The sequence below is a fragment of the Ascaphus truei genome, chromosome 15, assembly GCF_040206685.1.
Source record: "Ascaphus truei isolate aAscTru1 chromosome 15, aAscTru1.hap1, whole genome shotgun sequence".
Lineage (NCBI taxonomy): Eukaryota > Metazoa > Chordata > Amphibia > Anura > Ascaphidae > Ascaphus > Ascaphus truei.
In genome coordinates this window covers 39,206,216-39,231,832 of record NC_134497.1, presented here as the reverse complement: position 1 = coordinate 39,231,832, position 25,617 = coordinate 39,206,216, and the positions used below count along the sequence as shown (strand labels likewise).

The following is a 25,617-nucleotide window of genomic DNA, read 5'->3' as shown; positions in this document are numbered from 1 at the left end:
CTAACACCACCCTAACACCTGTCACTAGTTTTAAATACCTGGGCTTATGGTTTGACTCCCACTTAACATTCGGGATGCACATTGATACCCTGACAACCAAGACCTATGCCAAACTAGGGGTACTTTACAGGAACAAATCCTCCCTAAGTCTCCTGGTCAGAAAGCGTATTGCACAGCAGATGCTAATGCCAATTATTGACTATGGAGACATAGTATATGGCTCGGCTCCTCAAACCCACCTTAGCAAACTTGACACCCTCTACAATTCAATTTGTCGTTTTGTTCTCCAATGCAACTACAACACACATCACTGCGAAATGCTCAAAGAACTAGATTGGTCATCACTAGAGTCTAGGCGCAAAGTTCACCTTTCCTGTCTCACCCTCAAATACTTTCTGGGCAAGCTACCCAGCTACCTGAACAAGCTCCTCACCCCTACCACATGCAGCACCTATCACCTGAGATCAGACTCCAAAAGACTATTCATGGTCCCAAGACTCAACAAAGTATCCGGACGTTCCTCCTTCTCCTTCCATGCACCCTAAAACTGGAACAACCTCCCAGAGACTCTCATATCCACCACCAGCTTAAGTTCTTTCAAATCTAAGGCTGTCTCACACTTTAATCTGGTCTATTACTGTTTCATACGCTCATAATATATATTTTCTATAACTGTGCACGCAATGTCTTGTATATAATGTATACCTTGTTCATTTATGTAACTGTACTTGTAACCATGTATTATTTGTTTTACTCTATGCCCAGGACATACTTGAAAACGAGAGGTAACTCTCAATGTATTACTTCCTGGTAAAATATTTTATAAATAAATAAATTAAGTCCCACAAACATGGTGTGAGTGTTATTTGGGGCAGGCAGAATGCAGGGTCAGGGTTCTGATGAAGCACTTTGCAGCTCTGCTCAGCTCAGTGTCAGACCCCGGGGGGGCTCTGTGTGAGGGAGGAGGGGGGGGGGCTCTGCGGGGGGCACTTATTATTAACATGGAAAATAAATTAAATGATAACATCAGGACAATCTGCATTTCAAAGTCGAGAGAGAGAGACACAGAGAGAGACAGAGAGAAGTATGTATGTATGTATGTATTACAGCCCCAGGGGTTATGTCACATCAACATTGGCCAAAAGGGAGGAACTGAAGCAGCTTTACTGAGATATATTAAGGAACAAGAGGAGTATACACATCTACATGCAGCAGAAACTATCTTTCCCTAGCACAGTGCCTGGGAAATGTTACTGTCTTGTTTCTAATCTGCACAGTATGTGACACGTGATCCGTTTTGAAGTCTAAAAACTACAACTCCCATGATCCCCTTAGTGTGAGCATGCGCAGTAGGACACAGAGCTGTGACCTGGATGTAGTCAGTGTCTCCACTTCCGGGAAAGTGAAACTGAGACTGCAGCAGAGAGAGATCAGAACACACCCGCCTGTGGTACGGAGTGGGGGGGTATATCTGTACAGGGCTTGCGCATTTTGCCCGCTGTATCTTGCGACTGTCTCCTCTGCAGCTCCTGACGCTGCGTTGCCATGACACACGCACACATACACGTGTGTATATATACACACCTCCTTTTTTACTCCCCCCCGCTCAGTTTTTAACACCTCCCCCCAGTGATTTAGCGTAGGTACGTGTACATATATGTGTGCATAAGATACCAGCGGCGTCTCCCGCCATTTTCCTGCTTCTCCCCTGCCATGACACACACACACAAACCCCCTGCTCCGTGTCCAGACACAATCACACATATACAGAGACACACAATACTGTGACCAGGTGATGCTGCTGGAGAAGCCCTATGAGACAGGACCAGGGCTCGGGAGCGAGCACACGTCAGGGGAACGCATATGAATATAAATGTGTGCTCCTCTGACTGCATTACACAGGGATTTAGTGACCCCTAGAGCCGAATCTTCGCCGATTGATCACAGGAGAACAGATTGATCGGCAATTTAGCTAATCACTTGTCCGTGTTTGGATTGAATTGATGCGCATATGGAAGGGGACATTTTTGAAGTGAAACTTCTTAGCAGCACATGCCACAGAAACAGTTGGCTGGCAGTAAATTGCCCTGAAGGTGAGGGAAGTGCAGTGCAGGAAGTGATGTCACTGCTGGCAGAAGAAGCGACGTAAGTGCTGCCAGCTCCCAGCAGTTACTGGAGAGGACAAACAAACACACACCATGCCCCGGGCCCCCGATATCTCCTGCTCTTCGGACGGGAGCTGCACCGTGTCGCTGGGGGAAGAGAGTGGGGTGTCTGCTCTGGGCTGGGGGTCTGCTCGTGCCCGGTAGCGAGGAGGAAGGTGGCGTGCGCACACACTCTACCCCCCTGCACAGAGCACTCTATCTTCTCTTTAGCCGGGAGATGTGCTGCCTGCCCGCAGAGCTGGAGCAAACCCTCCACTCCAGCGCCACAGTTGGAGGACGCACACTGACGCGCGTAGACACAGTAACACGCACACTGACTGAGGCGCATGCACAGTGGCGTGCACACACTGACGCACACACACACTGACACGCACACTTACTGGTGCGCACAGTGACGCACAATCGAGGAATTCACAGTTAATATAAATTAAAGCAAATAGCTAAAACAAATGTTCTACTGTAAGTCAAACTTCTTTTGTGTTTTGATTTTTAATTAAAAACATCGCCATCACAAATACAATTTCTGTGATAAAACACAAAAATTTCACTTAAAATGCGCGTGCTTGGCACACAGGTTTTTTTTTTTTTTTTTAACTGCTGCTTTAAATCCAACCTAGCGGCGGGAAAACATGAAATCTCTTTGAGTACATGACTTCCCTGAAAAGGATGAAATCACCATTTAACCCTTTGGGCGCCCTTTTGATGTAGATGCTATGTCACTGCGTCTGGCCCCATGATGTAATAGCTACGTCATAGTAATCCTGCTGGGTTTCCTAGGGGAGATGACATTCTGTGCTCCTGTGCAGGGCAGGACAGATCTATCACTACGTGGGATAGAAGGGAGGGGGTCTCCCCGGCCGTTCTGTCATCAGTGAGGGAGCGATCACGTGACCCCTCCGTCACTCAAAGGGTTAAAATAACTGTTTTACTTATTTGTGTATTGTGAAAGAAATCCTGTTCTGTATTTCTCCAGGAACATTTGTGTGTTTGATTAATGAGGACATTATAATTTATTTATTTATTTATTTATAAAATATTTTACCAGGAAGTAATACATTGAGAGTTACCTCTCGTTTTCAAGTATGTCCTGGGCACAGAGTAAAACAAATAATACATGGTTACAAGTACAGTTACATAAATGAACAAGGTATACATTATATACAAGACGTTGCGTGCACAGTTATAGAAAATATATATTATGAGCGTATGAAACAGTTACAGACCAGATTAAAGTGTGAGACAGCCTTAGATTTGAAAGAACTTAAGCTGGTGGTGGATATGAGAGTCTCTGGTAGGTTGTTCCAGTTTTGGGGTGCACGGAAGGAGAAGGAGGAACGTCCGGATACTTTGTTGAGTCTTGGGACCATGAATAGTCTTTTGGAGTCTGATCTCAGGTGATAGGTGCTGCATGTGGTAGGGGTGAGGAGCTTGTTCAGGTAGCTGGGTAGCTTGCCCAGAAAGTATTTGAGGGTGAGACAGGAAAGGTGAACTTTGCGTCTAGACTCTAGTGATGACCAATCTAGTTCTTTGAGCATTTCGCAGTGATGTGTGTTGTAGTTGCATTGGAGAACAAAACGACAAATTGAATTGTAGAGGGTGTCAAGTTTGCTAAGGTGGGTTTGAGGAGCCGAGCAATATACTATGTCTCCATAGTCAATAATTGGCATTAGCATCTGCTGTGCAATACGCTTTCTGACCAGGAGACTTAGGGAGGATTTGTTCCTGTAAAGTACCCCTAGTTTGGCATAGGTCTTGGTTGTCAGGGTATCAATGTGCATCCCGAATGTTAAGTGGGAGTCAAACCATAAGCCCAGGTATTTAAAACTAGTGACAGGTGTTAGGGTGGTGGTAGCGTTGGTTCTAATCAGGAGCTCAGTCACTGGAAGCTTTACATATTTAGTCTTGGTCCCAAATACCATTGTTACAGTCTTGTCAGTGTTTGAAAACAGTTTGTTTTGGGAAATCCAGTTTTCGAGTCTCAAAAAGTCAGACTGAAGTATGTGTTGAAGGTCAGAGAGGCTATGGCTGTGTGCATACAGGATTGTGTCATCTGCATACATGTGTATTGAGGCTTCCTTACAAGCTGTGGGAAGATCATTAATGAACACTGAGAAGAGTAGGGGCCCCAGAACAGAGCCTTGCGGTACACCACAGGTGATATCCAGGGGGTTGGAGTTAGAGCCTGAGATGGACACATGTTGGGATCTTCCTGATAGGTAGGACTGAAACCAGTTTAAAGCATGTTTCCCTATTCCAGAGCTCTGGAGTTTGTTAAGCAGGATAACATGATCAACTGTGTCAAAAGCCTTTGCAAAATCTAGGAATACTGCCCCAGTGAGTTGTCCCCGTTCCATTCCACACTGGATTTCATTGCAAACTTTTAGCAGGGTAGTTACGGTGGAGTGTTTGGGACGAAACCCAGACTGGAATTGGCTAGGGAAATTTGTCTTGGTGTAGAAATCGCTTAGTTGGGAGTGGACACATTTTTCCATAACTTTGGATAGAATTGGGAGAAGTGAGATTGGCCTGTAGTTTGAGACAGTGTTTTTGTCCCCACTTTTGAAGATTGGGACAACTCTGGCAGTTTTCCAGGTCTTAGGGATATGGCCTGCAGACAGGATAGAGTTGACTATGGACGCAATTGGTTTGGCAATGGCTGGGGCACCAAGTCGTAGGAACCTAGATTGTAGTAAGTCGGGTCCACATTGGCTGCTTAGTTTTAGTTTGAGGAGCGCTTGTGTAATCTCTTCAGATACTGGGCTAAATTGAAAATTGTGGGCAGTGTTGGGAGGGGGTGGGACTGTAGGGATACTCCCAGGATGAGATTCATGTTTGGGGTTTGTGCTGCGTTTCGCTAATAAGTTAGTGGCACACCCCACAAAGTAATCATTGAATGCATTTGCAATGTCAGTGGGGTTTGTCAGAGTAATATCCCCCTTAGTGATATTACTTGGTTGTTGATGGTTAGGAGCCTGGAATATATTGTTGATAACCTTCCAGAAGTTACCTGGGTTTGATGTATTTTGGTGGAGATTGTCAGAGTAATATTGTGCTTTTGCATACCTTGTTTGCCTTGTGCACACGTTCCGCAGGCATCTGTAGTGATTGAGATCCTTGGTAGTGCCAGTTACTTTGTAGCTTTTCCACAAGGCATCCCTGAACTGGTAGAGTGCTATAAGGTCAGGTATAACCCATGGAAGGTGGGCACCCCGTACCCTTATTCTGCGTAGTGGAGCATGGGTATCGCAGAGTTTTAAGAACTCGGATTGGAAATAGTCGAGCGCAGAATCAGGGTCGGGAATTAAATCGATTCTGTGCCATGGGCAGTTGGTAAGGTCACCCAGAAACTGTTGTGGGTTAAAGTTTTTAAATGTTCTAGTGAGGAGAACTTTAGGGCTTGAATGGGGCGGTTTAATTTTCCTTACACAGTACACTATTGCATGGTCACTGAAAATATCAGGAAGGATGCCAGAGGATTGGATTCTGCTGGGGTTTGAGGAGAGAATCCAGTCTAGCAAGGAATGGTTATGCGACTTCAGGTTTATTCGTGTGGGTTGGGAAATGAGTTGCGATAGGTTAAGTGACTTGAGTTGTATCTGGATTTTGTGGTTTTTAGGGTCAAGCCAATTGAAGTTGAAATCCCCTAGAACTAGCAGCTCACTCTACAGTCAAGGATTGTAGGGGGGCGGTAGATGCCAGCAAGCAAGATGGGCTTAGAAAAGGGGAGGCAGATTTTGCCAACTAGAGTTTCAAAAGAGGGTGGACTTGGTGGGCAATTTAACAGTGTAAATTGTAATGTGTCTGCAATATAAAATAACACCCCTCCTCCTCTCTTTGACCTATCTCTCCTAAAAATGGAGTATCCCTGAATGGCGATATTTGCATCAGGGGTTTTAGGGGATAGCCATGTTTCTGTAAGAACGATGGCTTTGGGTTTATGCATAAGGCACCATGCCCTTTGTTCATCCAGTTTGGGCAGCAGGCTCCGGATGTTTATATGGGCGACAGATAGGCCTTTTTGGAATTTAAAGGTGGAATTCTCAGGGGCATGGGACAGAGCTGAAATGGGAGGACCTGGGTTAGTTTCAACATCACCTGCTAGAGAGAGTAATAGTATGAGTAGAAATTTGGGTAGTTGTTTGCAAGTTGTAAATTTGTGGTGTTTTCCATTAGAGTGAGCAGTGGTTGGTGTGCTGATTTTTAGAGTTCTCCACCAACATTCAGTAGATAGTGCAAGGCTTTTGAGTAGTCCAGGGTGTATGGTGATGTTGGGTGTGGACCAGGATGGAGGAGTTTGTATTGGATAGAGGGAGTAACATCTCCATGAGGCCAGGAGAAAGAAAAAAGTTAGAAGACATAGCAGGTTCATGATGCTAGAGGTAGGCAGTGCTGCAAGGAGCTGTTGTGAGCAGAGTGAGTGTGAGCAGACTAAACAGCAGGGGTGAGCCTGTACCTTGTCAAGTGTTTTGCTGCATTGCAATGCTAGGGTCAATTCAGGGTTTCAGTGTTTTGTGCAGTCAGTTTTGGGAGAGGCTGCAGTGAAAGAATTTGTAAAGGGATGGGGGGTTAAAATATGCAGGTTAGCAAGCATGGGATCATAGTGTGATCTGAATAGCTTACCGTTTGTTGTCTTGAGTAAAAGAGTGTGCAGTAGATCCAGTCCCCAGTCACCTCTAGTCAAACTATAGTCTAACTGTATTTATCACTTAAAAACCTCACTTTAAATGCCTCACTGCCTAATGCAGTTCCTGCCCAATGCAACGAAGGTGTTAGTATTATACACAAAATTTTTTTTACATGACCCTCCCCCTCCCCAATCAGTCAGCTTGTTCCATTTGGTCAATTAACAGCACAGAGTTAAGAGGGGAAAAAAAAAAAAAAAAACTTTTTAAATTCAAACATACTAACATATATCAATTCAACAAGGCCAGATTCAGTCTTATACAGAGGGTTTCAACATCAGGAACATACCTGTGAAGAGAATGCAATTAGATCCATGTCATATCAGCTGAGGTTATTGGTTATTGGTCTTGCATGAAGAAAGTGAGTATATTAACTATATATATATATTAACTGTAGTCTAACTGTTTTTATCACTTAAAAACCTCACTTTAAATGCCTCACTTTGTTTTCTATGGAAATTTTATGTTTTTTTTGTTTGCTAAACTGGCTTTTTAACTTGACAATTGGCTACATTTAACCTATTAAATATGTCGTTGTTGTTGGTTCACGTTCTTCCTAGGAGGGACTGTCCCTTTAAATACCATTTTCCTACTCTGCTTCAGTTTAAATGAATCCTGAGATTACAAACCCATAAGAGTTTGTACAATCAGCCTTTTCTCCTTGCTAGCTATCCTAAGCACTCCCCCCACACAAGTCTTTCCCCGTCATGGCCACATTTTTAGAAGCCTTATTTAACCAGAGGCAGCCGTTGACATTATGGATAACTTTGGTTGCTGTCACCTACACTACTTTGCCTAGTTTACTGGGCAGCTAATGCCAAATCTATATTCTCTAGACTATTACTGTGACCATTACCATCACTTATTGTCTTTCCAAATCCTTGCAAAACCTCCCGAAACTACTGAAGAAACAGAAATATGAATTTAATTTGACCCCCAAACATATTGTTAAATTGTTTCCCCAATACCTCCAAGGGAAGAGTTACCCGTCTCACATGGTTTCTCTTACTGTGTTTCTATTGCTGTTGTTCTGTATCCGTATGTAAAAGCAGGGCACTACGGATTTATGTTAATGCTGATTTATTGCCAATAGATCGACGTTTCGGCCACACCAGGCCTTTTTCAAGAGTAAATGGCATAAAGTAAAAAGTCCAAAATGTCCGAATAATTAGACCCATCACTAGGTGTCCCTCGTTGATCCTCAGTGTGGTCACCATCCAGCGCCGTTCGTCTCCTTCTGTTTGCCACGTCACTCCGGTCACGTGGCAGCGTCATCAGGGATCCTTCCTAGGGCTCCGTCCTAACCTCAAGTGTTTCCCTGCAGACTTTGCATGTTCCCGCAATGTTCTCGCGAGTGCGTGCCGGGCGTGCTGCTCCCTCTGTTGCCTAGTGATCCGATGTATTGAGGTAAATTTGCATATTCTCGTGACGCTCTCGCTAGTATGTAACGTCACCACATCCGGCATCCATGCCCAGCATCCCGATTCCTCTGTATTCTTCTGTTGCCGAGTAACCTGGTCTATGCTGTAAGGCAGGGTTGTGTTAGTCACTTTATACTTATCCTCATACTAAACTGACATATCCTTATAGTTTCACCATCACTGTAGTTCTTCCGCAATTATTAGCATAGAGGCATTTAGGCGATATAGGGATCAACATATACCTTATACCCACAAATGATAAGGTGCTGTATCGCCCTTCCTCCCACACCCTTTATTTGCCTCCCAGGCACTGATCTGAAGGGGTTATTTTTCCTTATTCCCTTTGCCTCCTCTGTTTACAATAAACCAATAAACCACACAGCAGTCTACCTACAGTGGGTTACTGTGCTTCGGTAACAGGTCGGGTGATTTATTAACAAACTGTCAGGAATCGGCGTTCTCCGCGCTCCCCACACAGAGCACTCTCTCCTCTCAGGGAGTCCCTGGACACACAAAACAATCTTACCTTACCGGCCTCCGCGGCTTCCCGCCCCTGCCGCCATCGCGGGATCACTCCCCTCGGCGATTCCTCTGCTCAGCGCCAGGCGCGCCCACGCCCTCCCGCGCACACACCTGCACCATCCACTGGCTCGGTCCACGCGCGTACACGCGTTACGGAGCGCGCTCATTCTGCACACTCTTCTTCCCGTCCCCCGGACCTCAGGCTCCGCCCCCGCACGCCGCACGGGCATACTCAGGTTACCAACAAGACTCGCCTGGCCTGTTGTGCCTGCACGAATCTGCAGTGTCTCCCTGTAGCTCTTCCTGTCCCGCCTCCGTTCTTAATTGGACCTTCCTACTTTATCTAGCTCCTCTGCTCTCAGTCCTTGCTCGACATAGTCTCTGTATGGAAGTACTTCAGGATTCTCTTAGTGTTTTCACAGGTTCTGACACGGCTCGTACGACTACCCCCTCTGGCTCTCGATCTCGGCACTCCTTGGACAACGCTCACTCTGATACTCCTCGAACACGGCTTGGACTACAACCTATCTCCACTCTCCACTCCACTCCTTGACCTCGGCAAGGCATTCTTCACTCTATCTCTACAACCGGTACCGGCAAGTATTGTCTACATTACTACACCTGGCCTGGCAACACTTTATACCACACTCCGGACACGCTCCCTTTGCTGCGGGTGCGTGTATTACCACTTCCCTCTTCAGCTCAGGGGACGGGTCTGGTCTGTGGGCAGCACCGGCGTAACACAAACACCGCTATACACTTGAGTACAGCAGCTTATATATATCAGGTTGCTGTTATTTCTGTGATCAGTGAGGTGACGGGATTTAGACCCCCTATCACAACACAGGCGCGCACACCAGGCTTCAGTGCCTTTGGAGCTGACACTTCTCTTAATCCATACCTAGGGACACTACCTTATGCAAGACATTCCTTGCCCTCTCCACTGGGGATCCCGATGGATCCCTGTGTTATATATACATTAGCTGCCTTTTTGATACTTATCCCCTGCAGCAGTCAACACTGCCTAATCCCTAATGATGGAATAGGGGCTACATACCCCCACTAAGGGATACTTTCTGCAAGGTTATCTTTGCCGGTTTCCTCTTCATATATTTTGAGGTACACCTGCACTCACATTCCACGGTATTAGCAGGCTGGCTTCTGATATCCTAGTCTCCAGCTACTGTACCTATACTACTGGCCATTTAGGCAGTTATTGTACAGCGGTGATTGATATTAGCCCCTTCACTCTAATTATAATTAGGCTGTCATTTACAGAAAGAGATTTTGACTATCTGTCACGGATCTCCCATATGTACTATCAACCTGACTTTTATAGCCATGTTATTTTGACTACAGTTACGTTTAATGCTGTTCTATTTTAAACCCCTATATTTTATATTCATTGATGACAATAAAGAATTTTAATACCAACCATATTACATTTCTGTGACTGAGTGCTCACTCACTAGGTTTTCTTTCTCTTTTGGTTTATTGTGAATGTACCTGACCTAGAGAGCACCTCACCCCTATACCCTTAGCTGTGCGGGGGCACCCCTTTCTCTGTGTGTAGCCTCCTCTGTTTAACAAACACTAGATTCACTAAAGTGCAATAGCCTCACATGCACTTTAACAGCCACTCAGGTAAATAGCAATGAGCATGTGATCACAGCAGTTCTTTGCACCTCTCCCCTCACTCCTGTCTTCTCACAGCCTTGTTCAGCACCATTGCTGCCCGTATGTAGCCTTACACGGCCTGTTCAAACAATTTTCAGACAAATAGGGCTGAGGAGATAATAGGAAAAAGGGCGCAAGTAAAACTTCATGTGCGCTCTCACTTTTTTATTCTTCTGCTTTAATAGTATGATGCCCTCCTTCTCTAAATCAGTGACACCAAGGCCATGCTGCCTTCCTCAGAGATGTGCTTGGCATGATACCTTCTCGTACTGACTCCTTCTAAGCTTTAAACAGCATTTCTGAATTTGACCATATATGTTCATGACCCTGAACTTGAGCATAATGTTACACTTTTCTTACAGGGGCTGGTTCCGTTTTTTTAGTTTTCTTATTCAAGCCCAAACTGACATTGTTACCTCATTAGACTGTGGCTCAAAGCTTTTTTTATAGTCCAGTTTCCAAATCAGTCCAGGGCCTGTTATACGCTCAGGTTGCTAATGGAACACATTCCTGCTACATCACCTTGTTACATCAACCCCACTTTCTGTTTCTGTTTAGTTCCACCGGAAGAAAACTCACCTTTGTGGCACTTTTGTCATCGTGTCGAGGACTTTTTATTTACAACAGTGTTTTTTTCGGGGGGGTTTAAGTGAAAGTTGTCACTGGTGTGGCCTTGTGGCTCCCATTCCTTTCAAACTGTGAGTACATACAAGTGAGCCATCGTATATATACATTGCTCTCCATTAACTTCTGTTCACCTCAAAAACTGTAGACTTGTATCTTTTTTCAGCTATTCCTTTATAAAATAGACATTACTTTGAGACCTCACTAACTGTCCCAATTTTAGGTTTGTAAATTGTGCGAGAAACAAGAAAGAACAAAACCTTGTGACGTTGCAGTACCACGGGGAAATCTACTACAGAACCTGCACAGACCTCCCCCCACACACACGGCTCATGGTTTGGTATGGAGATGAATATGGGAAAGAGCTTGGTATGAAGTGGGGTACATTGTGGAAAAGTAACGCGCCAACACCAGGTAATCAAGAATATGTGTGTTGTGTAGTTTTTACATCTCTATTAAGTTAAATTGCAAATATTGATCTGCATACACCATTACGGGTCAACTAGACCTTAATATCACTAAACCTGACTTGAGTGAAAGGGCCGGATACATCAAGCTGCGGTAAAAATGCTGTATTACCTCCCATAAAAAAGGGCCTTATTATCGTGCTATGAATCAGCGTTGCAGTGCCAAAAATAAAGCACTTGTTATCAGACCCGTTAAAAGCATCAGATCTGATCAAACCAGGCATAATACCTAATTATTTTTTTTTATAACTTTCGTCTTTATTTGGTTTTACAATGCATACATCACCACCCAATAGCGTACATTGATGGGTAACCAAATGCGTCGCTACGAACTTAACGGGTATACAAAATGACAGACATACAAGACGGACGACACCGACGGACAGGATACGACAACATCTGACTTACCCGACTGGGACGAGACACATGTGGGGTACCTGTACGGACAGGCAGGGGAAGGGGGGGGACACCGGACATTTCTTCCATGGGGGGGAGGGACCCTCTCCTGGGTCTGCAACCTAACTTGCTCCTTCTAGCTGTTCGCTGCGCCCTACACTGCCCGTTACTATGTCAGCTGCAGGTCTGCTTTTGCCGAAGGAGAACGCATCTAATATTATTAATGCAATATAGTGTCGGCGGCTATCCCCGTGATGTCTACTTGGGCTAACCAAGGGGCCCATACTTTTAGAAATTTTGAGCCAGAGTCGTTGACCCAACTAGTCAACTGCTCCATCTGGCAGACATGCCAAATTCTGTTCCTGATTTTAGGTAAGGCTGGTAAATCCGGCTGTTTCCACAATGCTACGATCTCGCACCTCGTGGCGGTTGCGAAATGCGCAACTAATTTGTGTGTCGCCCTGGACACACCCCAGATCCGTCTGCCCACTAGGAACAGCCACGGGTCCAGGGGGACCTCCAACTCGAGTATTCGCTGTAACCAATCTCTAATGGTTTCCCAAATCGGGACCACTTTCGGGCAGGACCACAGCATGTGTTTTAGGTCAGCAACTTCCCCACACTGTTTTGGGCAGAGCGGGGAATATCCCCTGACAAATGTAGCGAGTTTTAGTGGGGTATGGTACCACCGCATAAGGACTTTATATGCGTTCTCCTTCAGCGTAGCACATATTGAGCTTTTAGCGGCCGCTTGCAATATGTGGTCCTCGTCCTCTAGAGTCTCCCCTAGGTCCGTCTCCCATTGTCGCATATATTTTAGTCGGGGATCTCTGCAGTCTCAGGACAGATCACCTCCCTGTACATCCTAGACGTAAGTCCCCGGGTGTCCGTTTCTCTAGAACACAGCTGTTCAAAATTGGTGCGCTGGTCGAATTGGGGTTTTGTTATAAAATGCCCGGACCTGGGGGAATCTAAAAAATTCAGTATCTGGCAAATTTTTCTCCTCTTTAATCGTTTCGAACGTCTTGATAAATTTCCTTCCTTCCAGGTCTTTCAATCTTTTGTACCCTGCCTGTGTCCATTTTAGAAATCTGTTACCCAACAGCCCTGGAGCAAAATCCGGATTCCCTACCAGGGGGGTCATCAACGAATGTTTGGTGGTCAGATTAGCTTTAAATTTAGTAGACTCCCAGACCGCCAGCGAGTTCGCAATTGCGCATAGCGGAAGTTTTATCGATTTCTTACATTTTTTTGGGAGCCAGATTAGGTCGCGTAACTGTACTGGGGGGCACAGCATTCTTTTTCCAGAGCTACCCATTGTCTTTTGGCTGGGTTTGAGAGCCATTGGACAATTTGGCATAGTTGTGCTGCCTTATAATAAGCCATCAAGCAAGGTACCGATAACTCCCCTTTGATCACTGGCCTTGTCAATATGCGTTTTGCAATTCGTGGGCTTTTTTTGTTCCAAATAAATCGAATAATTTGCGCTTGCAATGCGAGGATCTCAGCCTGAACAAGCTGTATTGGGAGGTCTTGAAACAGGTACAGCATCCTAGGGAGTAGGTTCATTTTTATGCTAGTGATCCTGCCAAACCAAGAGATGCCATAACCCGCCCACAGCCTGAGATCCTCCCTCAGCTTCCGCATTAACTTGGGGAAATTAGCTTTGTATAGAGTTTTGTATTCCCTGGTGATATATACCCCTAAATATTTGATTGCGGAGGGCTGCCATTTAAAATTGAAATTTAGCTCAATCAGTTTTTCGACCGGTTTGGCTACATAAAATGTTGAGGGCTTCCGACTTGGATTGGTTGATTTTGAAACCCGAGACCATGTTGAATACTCTCAGGATCTCAAAGACGTTGGGCAAAGAGGTGAGAGGTTTCGATAACGTCAAAATTACGTCATCCGCATAAAGTGCCACCTTATGCGATTGCTCCCCTAACTCTATCCCTGCTATATCTGGGCTCAATCTGATATGTGCCGCAAGGGGTTCTATACAAAGGGCGAACAACAGAGGCGACAATGGGCACCCTGGTCTCGTATTGCTACGGATGTGAAATAATTCCGAGGGGAATCCCTGGTGTCGCACTCTCGCTGTGGGGCCACTATAGAGGGCTAAAATCGCCTCCAGTAAGCGCCCCCCGAAGCCAAACGCCATAAGCGTCTCTCTGAGATAGGGCCAGTCGATCCTGTCGAAGGCCTTTTCTGCGTCCAGACTTAACACCATAGACGGGATATTTTTTCTTTTGGCCAGATCGATTAAATCAATAATCCGTCTGGTATTGTCTGCCGCTTGCCTACCCCCTATAAAACCGACTTGATCCGGGTGTATCAACCTAGGAAGGACGATACCCACCCTGTTAGCTATAAGTTTAGAGAATATTTTGATATCCAAATTGATCAGGGATATAGGCCGGTAGCTCTTATAGTCGGCCGGGTCCTTTCCGGGTTTGTGGATCAGTGAGATTGATGCCTGTAGCATCTGTGCTGGAAAGGGCGCCCCTGCCATTATCCCATTAAATAGTTTCAGCAAGTGTGGAGCCAGTATTTTCCTAAATTTCTTGTAATATAAATTTGAAAAGCCGTCTGGTCCCGGTGCCTTGGCTGGTTTTAAGGATTTCATTACCTCTGTTAGTTCCTCTATAGTGAAATCCCCTTGCAGCGCCTCTCTTTCCTCCCTGCCCAGCGTCGGTATCTGCGCCTCTGCTAGGAATTTCTCCAATGTGTCTGCTGTGTTTTGTGTGTGGCTGACCTTATCTCCGTCATAGAGTGTCGCGTAGTAATTTTTAAATACCTCTACAATCTGTCTAGGATCGGAGGTAAGGTCCCCCCCCTGAGATTTGATGGACGCTATACGAAAGTTTGGAAGCTTGTTTCGGAGCTTATTGGCTGATAAGGTATCTGGCTTGTTGGCTTTTTCGTAGAATCTGCCCTTGGACCATGCTAACTCCTTTTCGGCCTGGGAGGACAGCACTAAATTAAGTTCAATTTTCGTATCTGATAGCTCCTTCCAAATGTCTTGATTTTTGTTTATTTTATGTAGTGCGGTGAGGTGTGCCAATTTCTCCCGCAGCTCTATTATCTTTTTTCCCTTCTCCCGTTTACATCTAGCGGCTATATTCATTAAAATGCCCCTAAGGGTAGCCTAATAGGCCTCCCAAAGCGATGATTGTGAGGGAACACTCCCCTCATTTTCTTGAAAGTATTCTTTAATCCGTTGCCCTATTTCCGCTTCCGTTGCTTGGGCTTTTAATAGGAGCTCGTTGAGCTTCCAATTTGCTCCAGGTTTGTCTAGTGTATCTAGTAAGCACCTCAGCTCTATAGGTGCGTGGTCTGACCACGAGATATCGTGGATCTCAGTATGGCCAACCACCGGGACCACTCTGTTGGATACTAGGAGGTAATCTATCCTACTGTAGCTGTTATGGGGGTGAGAAAAGAAAGTGTATTCTCGAGCGCCTGGGTGTTGATCCCTCAAAATGTCGACTAGCTGGCAGTCTTGCATGCCTTCGTGTATTGTTAGTACGTCCAGTCTGTGGGTAGAGTTAATTCTTGTACATCTGTCTAAGTCGGGGTCTAACGCGCGATTGAGATCTCCTGCTAAGAAAATATTGCCTCTCGCTACTTTATGCAGCTTGTTAAAAAAGTGCTTAAAAAATCCTGGCTTTTGTTCGCACGGGGCGTAGATTGAGGCTAATGTGAGGCTGTGGCTTTGGATTTCTCCTATTACAATAATGAATCTACCGTCCTTGTCTATATGAGTTTTACTTATGAAGAGCGCCAATCTATTGTGTACCACTATAGCAACCCCTCTTTTTTTAACGTTAGCGGAGGCCAGATGAAAAGATCTATAGTTTTTGTCTAAGTATTTGGGGTGATTGGTAGTTGAAAAGTGAGTTTCCTGCAAGAAAATGATATCTGCTTTCTTGCTATTGTAGTCCCTGAATGCTATTCTGCGCTTAACTGGACTATTAAAACCTTTAACATTGTGTGATAATATGACTAACTCTCTACTCATCTTTGCTGATATTGGAGCTTGCTTCGAGACCAGGTATGGGTCTGAGTTGTATGTTGGCTGCAGCTGTAACCGCTACTTCTGTCGTCGACCTTCTGCCTCTCCTCCATCTCCGACACGTTCGGGTGCTGGGATGGGAATGGGAAGACACAAGAGGGGGGGGGGAGGGAAACATTGACACAAACATACACACAACATATACACAATGGTCTCAGGGCCCAGGCGTAAGTACCCTGGTCCTGAGTCCAGCGCCCTTGGGTGCTCAGTGGAAGCGGCCAAATTCCTCCTCATCTTTCGCCTTGCTCCCTCTCCCACCTTAATTCCCACCCAAGGGACTTCGCCGGGAACTTGGAACGGGTTCCCCATGTGACCCGGCGAACGGCCCATGCGGATTCCGGTGCATGCCCTAACCCCTGCCGTCCGGCCCCGCTCTTTTACTTGCTATAAACTATCTCTTCTATGCTAAACTGAATTCTTTTCCCCTCCATTTCCTTCTGATCTCCTACCAGCCTTTACACCCCTTCTCTGTTACTGTTAATCCCCTGACATAGTTCTCTGTGTGGAGCATCCGGTCCTTTCTTGGAGCCTGGCCATACGTGCCTCCCCAGTTCCTGTGTCTGGTGACCTCTGTGATCAGAACAACTGTACTTAGTGCTGACCTGTATCCGGATTTTTTATTACACTTGAACCGATTATAGCTTGGTTACCAGTGACCTTGCTATCTCCTACCTATTCTCTCTCTCTCTCTCATCTTATTTCCTGTGTGAGTGTTGTCTTCTCGCCTTCTTCTTTCTCCTCTCATAATACCTAATTTTAAAGTAAAAACTGCCATATATCAAGTTCCGATTTTTATCGGAATGGGATGAACGGCAGAAATACCGCAAATATTATATCACGTACTCCAGGTTGGCGTTAGTCTTGTCTTTCCTATATATATAATTGTCAATATACTGCCCATTATATACATATGCAAGATAAGCTAAATCAACATGGAATAGATGATAAAAGAATTAAAATATATTACAGTACATATTAACCCCGTAGTAGTCCACGGCTCAACTAGTCTTCGGTTTCCATGACTAGCCGACTACAAAGGGGATAATATAAACATTACACTACACTACCTACTCCCCTTTGCCACCTTAGTGGCTAAGCATGGTTAGTTCTTGGTTTATCCCGCAGGCATAAACAAAACACTACGGCTCAGATACATCAAATTCTGTAAAAGTGGAGCTAATATCGCACCCAGGGAAATAAACTAAAGGGTGTTATTACTGCAATTTTAAGGTGCTATATATCAAGATTGTAGTAATAATTTACTGGGTGCGATATTTGGACCAATCTCGCAATATGGGAATTAACGCGACCGTTAATAATGTGTTACATACCGCATTGGGTTAATATTTCTGTCATAGGCTTCTGTAATGTCTATTATTACAGAAACCTATGATCCAAATAACATTAACACGTTTCATGCATGTGGTTACCAAGGTATACAAGAGGCACCAAAGGGGTTAATACTTTATTAAAAGAAAACATTAGCTAACCCTGTTGACCGCGTTAGTGGCCAGTAAAGCATTGCCATTGTAGTCGCTAAGGTAATTAATGGGTTAACCCCTCTCACCACCACCCCTACCCCCCCATGGGATGTCTAACCACCCTCCCTGGGGCAACTACCACCATCACCCACATCCCCTACTCTGCCCCCCTTCTAGACTAATGTCCAATATCCCTATTGGACAAATGTAGTTTTAAACATTAACAAAAAATATATACATGTTTAAACAAAAAAGAACATTCAACATACATTTTAAACATAAAACCATTGATTATCACTGTGGATAACTAGGCTCTCCCAATGGGAGGCCCAGATATCCACATTGGTGATAAATGGTAACCCAGTAATAAATAAATACATCGACAAAATTAGAATACATTAATAACCCCCTTTCATTACCTCAGTAGCTAGCCGCTAAGGTAAATGAGGGATTTGGTAGATGTACCAAGTGACAAATGCCCTTTTTTGGGTGCTTTAATGTAACCTTCAAGGGAAGGAATCACATTCCATGAGTTTGCATTGTGTGTGTGTCTGTGTGTGTCTGTGTATATGTATTTAATAAAATGCAATGTTTGTATGGTGGCGAATCAGTAACACAAGTACAGACTCCTTGTTCCCTTAAAAAAAAAAAAAAAAACCTTTAAACAATTGTATTAAAAAATTAACACAGTTCTGGAATTCACTTGATAATATTGGCATAGCTTAATTAAGTCTGAATAACATCATCAGTGATGTCAAATACAATAACAGGGCTTTTGGTTCCTGTTTTAACACTGGAGATTTAGCAGAAAGTTGGGTCATCCTATAACTATTAGAGAGCTGGTACATGGTGCGGTAACGGGAACACCCAGTTACTGATATGTGAGCTTTTAATGAGATGTATTCTATTAATTGTACAAACATTTTATAATACCATAATATACCATCACAACTGAAACTATCGATTTACTATCTATCAAAGGATTTGGAAAGATTCCTGCCACTTTAATTGTTGTTTTGCAGCTTGTGAGATTTCCTTTTAAATCGTTAAATATTATTAACCACTTTAAATGTATGATCCTCTACATCTACTCTCCCGGCCCTAATGCTGCACATGTTGTGCTAAACTCTTCATTTTTACAATGTACATCTACAGTTTACTTTCATCCTGAAGTTTTTGTGATATCCCAACTTACCTCTCCTGCATGGCCTTTTGTAAGACAGTTTGTGTAACAGTAACTTTTTTTTATCTCGTCTAGTACAAAGCCAAGCTCCAATAATCCACCCATCCCAGCACTGCAAGGTTGATTTTAGCAGTCAGGATTACCTCCTCAAACATCTGAAGTTCAAACACCCAAATGAGAATATGGAAAAGATGAGGAAAGAACAATCTTGCAACATTCCAATAAATATGACAGAAAATGCATCTTTTAACCAGTCAAAGCAATTAATAAACAATGTAACTGCTTCTCATCCCAAAAGATATATATTAGCAGCTGCTACAGGAAAAGATCTTGGAGAAAGTGGGAAGAGTCTGAGTTGTTTATCAGACCAGAACCTACAGAAGAGGACACAGACCGGGGAGGGACCGCATGTATGTGGGGAATGTGGGAAGGGATTTAGTCAGTTATCCAACCTAAACACACACATGAGGACACACACAGGGGAGAGACCGCATGTATGTGGGGAATGTGGGAAAGGATGTAGTGATGTTTCCAACCTGAAAACACACATGAGGACACACACAGGTGAGAGACCGCATGTATGTGGAGAATGTGGGAAAGGATTTAATCAGTTATCATATCTGAACACACACACGAGGACACACACAGGGGAGAGACCGCATGTATGTGGGGAATGTGGGAAAGGGTTTAGTCAGTTATCACATCTGAACATACACAAGATGACACACACAGGGGAGAGACCGCATGTATGTGGGGAATGTGGGAAAGGGTTTAGTCAGTTATCACATCTGAACATACACAAGAGGACACACACAGGGGAGAGACCGCATGTATGTGGGGAGTGTGGGAAGGGATTTAGTTATGTAGCATACCTGAAAACACACAAGAGGACTCACACAGGTGAGAGACCGCATGTATGTGGAGAATGTGGGAAAGGATTTTCTCGGTTATCACATCTGAACATACACAAGAGGACACACACAGGGGAGAGACCGCATGTATGTGGGGAATGTGGGAAGGGATTTAGTGACTTGTCCAACCTAAACACACACAAGAGGACACACACAGGGGAGAGACCGCATGTATGTGGGGAATGTGGGAAGGGATTTAGTGACTTTTCCAACCTAAACACACACAAGAGGACACACACAGGGGAGAGACCGCATGTATGTGGGGAATGTGGGAAGGGATTTAGTGACTTGTCCAACCTAAACACACACGAGAGGACACACACAGGTGAGAGACCGCATGTATGTGGGGAATGTGGGAAGGGATTTAGTCAGTTATCCAACCTAAACACACACAAGAGGACACACACAGGGGAGAGACGGCATATATGTGGGGAATGTGGGAAGGGATTTAGTCGGTTATCAACCCTAAACACACACAAGAGGACACACACAGGGGAGAGACCGCGTGTATGTGGGGAATGTGGGAAGGGATTTAGTTTATCCAGCCTCAACACACACATGAGGACACACACAGGGGAGAGACCGCATGTATGTGGGGAATGTGGGAAGGGATTTAGTGCCTTGTCCAGCCTGAACACACACGAGAGGACACACACAGGTGAGAGACCGCATGTATGTGGGGAATGTGGGAAGGGATTTAGTCAGTTATCCAGCCTAAACACACACAAGAGGACACACACAGGGGAGAGACGGCATGTATGTGGGGAATGTGGAAAGGGATTTAGTTTATCCAGCCTCAACACACACATGAGGACACACACAGGGGAAAGACCGCATGTATGGGGAATGTGGGAAGGGATTTAGTGTGTCATGTAGCCTTAACACACACAAGAGGACACACAGAGGAGAGACTGCATGAATGTGGGAAAGGATTTAGTTGGTTATCACATTTGAACACACTCAAGAGGACACACAAAGGCGATTGTCCTTTCTCTAAAGCCAGGCATGTTTAAGGATAAAGAAAGATAACTTTTTAAATGCAGGTTATTTGTATCATTCTTATTGTAGTTTTATGTAAAGAAAATTGTTCTTAATTTTTATATTTCCAGTCTGTTGGTTCTTGTAACAGGGACTTATCCCTGTTTTAATTAAAGCAGCCTCAGAGCTCTGAGAATCCAGCAGAGAGATAGTTAATTGCAGCCACTCAATTAGCTAGTCTCCACCTGGACTAATGAACTCTGTAAAAAGCCTCATGTGAGACACAGGGAATTCCTGAGCTCACAATTGGACTGACACAGGATAGCAGAGAAGCCTGCAAACAGACACTGTCGAGCACAAAGGCTGTGCGGAGATAGACATCCAGAGACCTATATTTTCTGGACACAGAGAACCCAGGAGTCTGACATGGGGGGGGGGCACCTGCTTAAGGTACCTCCTGAGACTTTGGGGTAATAGGCTGGTAATGGGAATACCCCTCCAGTCCTGCAGATTGGGTCTGGCGAAATAAGTTAGCCCTTTCAAAGGGATTGGGGTTTATTTTGTTTTGTTTTTGTATGTTTTGCCTGGATATAGGAACAGGCTCAATAAAGTCAAGATATAATTTCACCCAAATCGGTCTCCATTATATGTACCTCTGCACACATCTCTTACAGGTACAGAATACTATTTTGCTTGGAAAACATACATACAGTTTTCTGTGCTTGTGATTAAAGCTCTCACCGGGAATTCAATATGACAATTTCACCCTAATCGGTCCCAATTATATGTACCTCTGCATACATCTCTTACATATGTTGTTTTCAAGTGGGATGAGAGGTGGCCCTTGAATTTCAAAGGGGCTCCAGAGACTTCCTGTTAATTTTTTTGTGCTTTTGCCTGCATACAGTTCCTGTAAATAGTGATAGAAACATCGCCAAAAAGTTTTTTGTTTAAATAAATATATTGTGTGTATTTTATGTAAAATAATTATGTTTGCTGGACTTTTTGATAAGCAGCCAATCATAAGAGATCTGTGGGTATATGAAGCGCCCCCATGAATTAATCCTCCATTCCCTGACGAAGTGTTGTAAACACGAAACGCGTTGGACTGAGGGCGCATTTATTTATTCCCACATACTGGATGTTTTAATACCATACATTGTCTAATTGCTCGCGACTGTAAGCGGGCACTATACGGGACATTCTTGGGACTTCCAGCTTCCTCAAGCAGTGACTCACGCACGACGCTGACGCCGCCCGATGACGTCACGGATGTGCGTCTAGCGTTCTCCGAGTAAGCGGCTGACGGTGAGGTTCCCTGCAGCGGCATACACAGCCGAATCATTCTCCGCCCCGTGTGGCGTTTGAAGCTGGTTTCAGAGGGCTGGATACAGTTGATAGGACTTTCCACCGTGACACTCGGCATCGGAGTGTTCTCTTCATCTGGAGTGGCAGTTCCCCTGCGGTGACGACTGCTGTAACCTGCATGCTGTTCCACGAGACTTGTGAGAAGCCAGCTGACCTGGAAGTCCTGTACCCTGAGCACAGATTGGTAACATGTCCATAACATGTTCTGCTTAAATCTAACTATATTGATGTACGTGTAATACTCACCAGTTTACCAATACAATTTTGTTTAAATATTGCACAATGAGGTTTTTTGCGCTGTCTCTTTCTTTGTTTTTGCACTAGTTCCTGTAAATGCCTTTGCAACAAAACAAAGAATAACATGCAGAAGTGACCAGATTTAAAGGGCTACACATCAGTGCAGTTGTAGCTTTCCTGCAGGGAGAAAGCTACAATGCCACAATTTGACTGGGAGGACTGTGACAGACGGTGACCCACACAAGGGACTGATGCTGTTACCAGAGTCTACCCCACCATTTGTGTGGTGAAAAGAAACCTGGGAATTTAAAATGGCTGCCCAGCTGAAGTCAAATACAGACTGCAAGAATGAGGAGGAAAATGTGTTCCTGGTGAAAGAGCACAGACACATGGAGCAGTGTCCCTTCAGGCCTTATTCTGATGAGGATGATGATGCCTATGTTGCCCTAGGAAAAGGGCAGCAGCCAGAGGAATATTTTTTTCAATGAGCCAAGGAACTGGTGCAGCAAGCATTGCGCTGTGGTCAGGAAGGTACAGAAGTTTTTGTTAGCAAGTTGTCAGGGTCGCCTAGACCTCCTGCTTAGCCATAGTTCTTCTTTGTCCACTGGGTGTGCTGCTGTCTAATGTTTCCTCTGGTTTCCTCTGTCTGCCTGTCTGTCTTCTTGTTGCTCCTGTCTCTGTCCTTTATAGCTTCTGCTTCCTGGTTGGTTCAATTGCCTTTGTTTCAAGTCAGACTCCTATGCACATTCCTCTGTCTTTGATCCTGATCTGTACCTGTACCTGTATTTGAGTCTGTTCGCAGTAAAGGCCCTCGCTGGTAATCTGGCTTGTCCCTGTTTGTTCCCGTTCTCAGTCCCTGCTTCCAGACCTGTCCCTGCTCCCCTGTCCTGTTCCAGTCTCCTCGTTGCCGACCTCTGCTTGTTGCCTGACTTCGCTATCTGCCGTCTGCCTCGGACCCCTGCTTGTTGCCCGACTTCGCTATCTGCCACCTGCCTAGGACCTCTGATTGTGACCCCTACGACGCTCGTGCTGTTCCGGCCACCGAGATCCTACACGCCACAGGAGTCTCCCGTGACAGAAAGCACAGGCCACTTCTGGACCTCACTGGAACAGATTCTTCTTCTGCCTGCACCCTTTCCTGCCTGCTGCAGCAGACCACATCCGCATGGTTGAGGATAAGTACTTTCGTTTCTTTTTTGGAAATCCCAGTTGGGATCTTGAAGGTTTTTTTTTGTTGCTGCTAAGTGTTCTGCAAGAATTATTGCGTTCATAAAGAAAAAACATTTTTGCTGAGACTAGAACTGTTGCTGCAGAGACTAGTGCACCTTTCTTTGAGGTTTTTTCTTTTGGGCAGTGACTGGGTTTACCCTTGCAGTACCTGTTGTCACCTTTTTAGACTCTGACTTTTCATTCCCTGGACAAGGCTTGTCTCTGCATCCCTGGTTGGACTACTGCTGTTCACAGGGTTCCCATTTCAAAAGACAAGAGTGCTTCCATTATTTTGTTACTGCATGCTGTGATTTTTCCTGCAATCTGTAGTTCTTCCTATGATTGGTTCTAAGGTTTCAGGTTTACCTGCAAGTTCCCCTAAAGTTTGTTTCTCTGCAACCTGTGATATCCCTACTCCTGATATCAAAAGTTTCATATTTAACTGCAGGGTTCTCTGTCTGATATCCCTACGCCTGATATCTAAAGTTTCAGATTTAACTGCAGGTTTCTCTGTCTGATATTCATATGTCTGATGTCAAAAGTTTCAGATCTAACTGCAAGTTTCCTCTGGATTAGTTTCCTGCTGTCTATGATATTTCTATGCCTGATTTCTAAAGATTCAGATTTAACTGCAGGTTTCTCTGTCTGATATTCCTATGTCTGATGTCAAAAGTTTTGGATCTAACTGCAAGTTTTTTCTGTAGTAGTTTCCTGCTGTCTATGATATTTCTATGCCTGATTTCTAAAGATTCAGATTTAACTGCAGGTTTTTTCTGTCTATATGATATCCCTACGCCTGTGTCTAATATTTCTGCTGTTCATTCTAATGCTTCTGCTTTAAAAACACATTTCCTCTATACTGGTTTCTTGGGAAGTGTGGCTTCCCCATGTCTGAAATTATGGCTCCCACTCAAACAGTCTTGAGCAGTAAATGTGAACACTGTACCACTGATTCTTCAGAACTTCTCAAAGCAAGCAAGGAAGAAGAAAAAGAAGGGAGGTATTACTGTGGAAGTTGCAGAAGGAATTAAGAATGAAAATTTAACCTCAGAGTCTGCATTTGATGAAAGGGATATGCTGCAGCTTAAGGCAACTCACAGACGTATCCCAAGAATAGTGGAAGAAAAGAAAGATGCCCTAACTCAGACGCTTCAAGCTGCACGGAAAGCGATTGATTGTCTTCATGGACGTTTAGATAAGGAGCAAGAAGCCAAGGCTGCACTACAAAGCTGTCTATCCTCAGCAATTGCTAAGTGTGTTCTCCAGGAGAAAGAAAAAGATCAGTTGGAGAGGGACAGGGTGATCCTGTCAAGTAAGCTGGAGAAGGCCTATGCTGATAATAACCAGTACCAGAGTTTCATGGCTCAAGTTGGTGCAAAACTGGAAGCCTCTGAGGAGAAGAATTGCCACTTCAACACAGAACTATGTTCATTGAGAGAGATCTTCGAAGGGTTAAATAGCAGTTTTGAAATGGTAACCCAGGAGTGCAAGAATCTCTATGTCCAAGTCAGTGAAGGAGATAAGAAACTCCATGAATTAGGAGAGGGAGAAGAAACAGTTGGCCCAGGAATAGTTAGACATGCAGACAGCACTTCAGAATGCAGACAGAGTGCTGCAAGAAGCACGTGTCTCCCTGGAGCGGCGCACACAAGCAGAAAATATGCTGCAGAGTCAGCTGCGAGAACTGCGTACACATCTGCAGGACACCAAGGAGAAATGGGTGAATGCTGAAGAAAAGCAGCGAGTTCTGCAGGAAGAAAGTTTCCAGACTGCCTACAAAGTAAATATGCTGGAAGAGTATTTGACTACCCAGTGTGTCCCCAAAGAACAGCATGAGGAGCTGAAGGCCACACTGAGCATAACCAGAGCCTCGCTGGAGGAGGAGCTTAGAGCCCAGGTAACCCTGTATGAGAGGGAACACAAGGCGGTCCAGAAACTGAAACAAGAGTTAGAGGAGCAGAGACACTGCTCCATCCCTAACAGTGAGTACACCCAGGAGAAAGAGACCTGGAAAAGGCAGGCAGCTGAGACCTTGGCAAAGGAATTGTCAGAGCTCCAAGACGTAATGAGGGATGCATGGAAGCAAGCTCAAAATGATCACAGTGAAGAGATGAAAGCTCTGAGAGGAAAATTGCAAAATGCACTCAACCAGGGGTCTCTCGCTGAGGAGTGGAAATTGCAGCAACGCCTAAAAATGGAAGAGCTAAAGCTAGCAGCGGAA

At 44.7% G+C, this 25,617-nt stretch overlaps 1 protein-coding gene across 1 annotated transcript; it reads left to right on the top strand.

Annotated features, from left to right (window-relative positions):
• The first annotated feature begins 9,143 nt into the window (after positions 1-9,143).
• Positions 9,144-21,209, top strand: LOC142466842 (uncharacterized). The gene is made up of 4 exons (XM_075572351.1): positions 9,144-9,386; positions 11,026-11,165; positions 11,315-11,505; positions 18,769-21,209. The coding sequence occupies exons 3-4, from the start codon at positions 11,424-11,426 to the stop codon at positions 20,466-20,468; spliced, it is 1,782 nt and encodes a 593-aa protein (XP_075428466.1). The 5' UTR covers positions 9,144-9,386; positions 11,026-11,165; positions 11,315-11,423; the 3' UTR covers positions 20,469-21,209.
• The last annotated feature ends 4,408 nt before the right edge of the window (positions 21,210-25,617 follow it).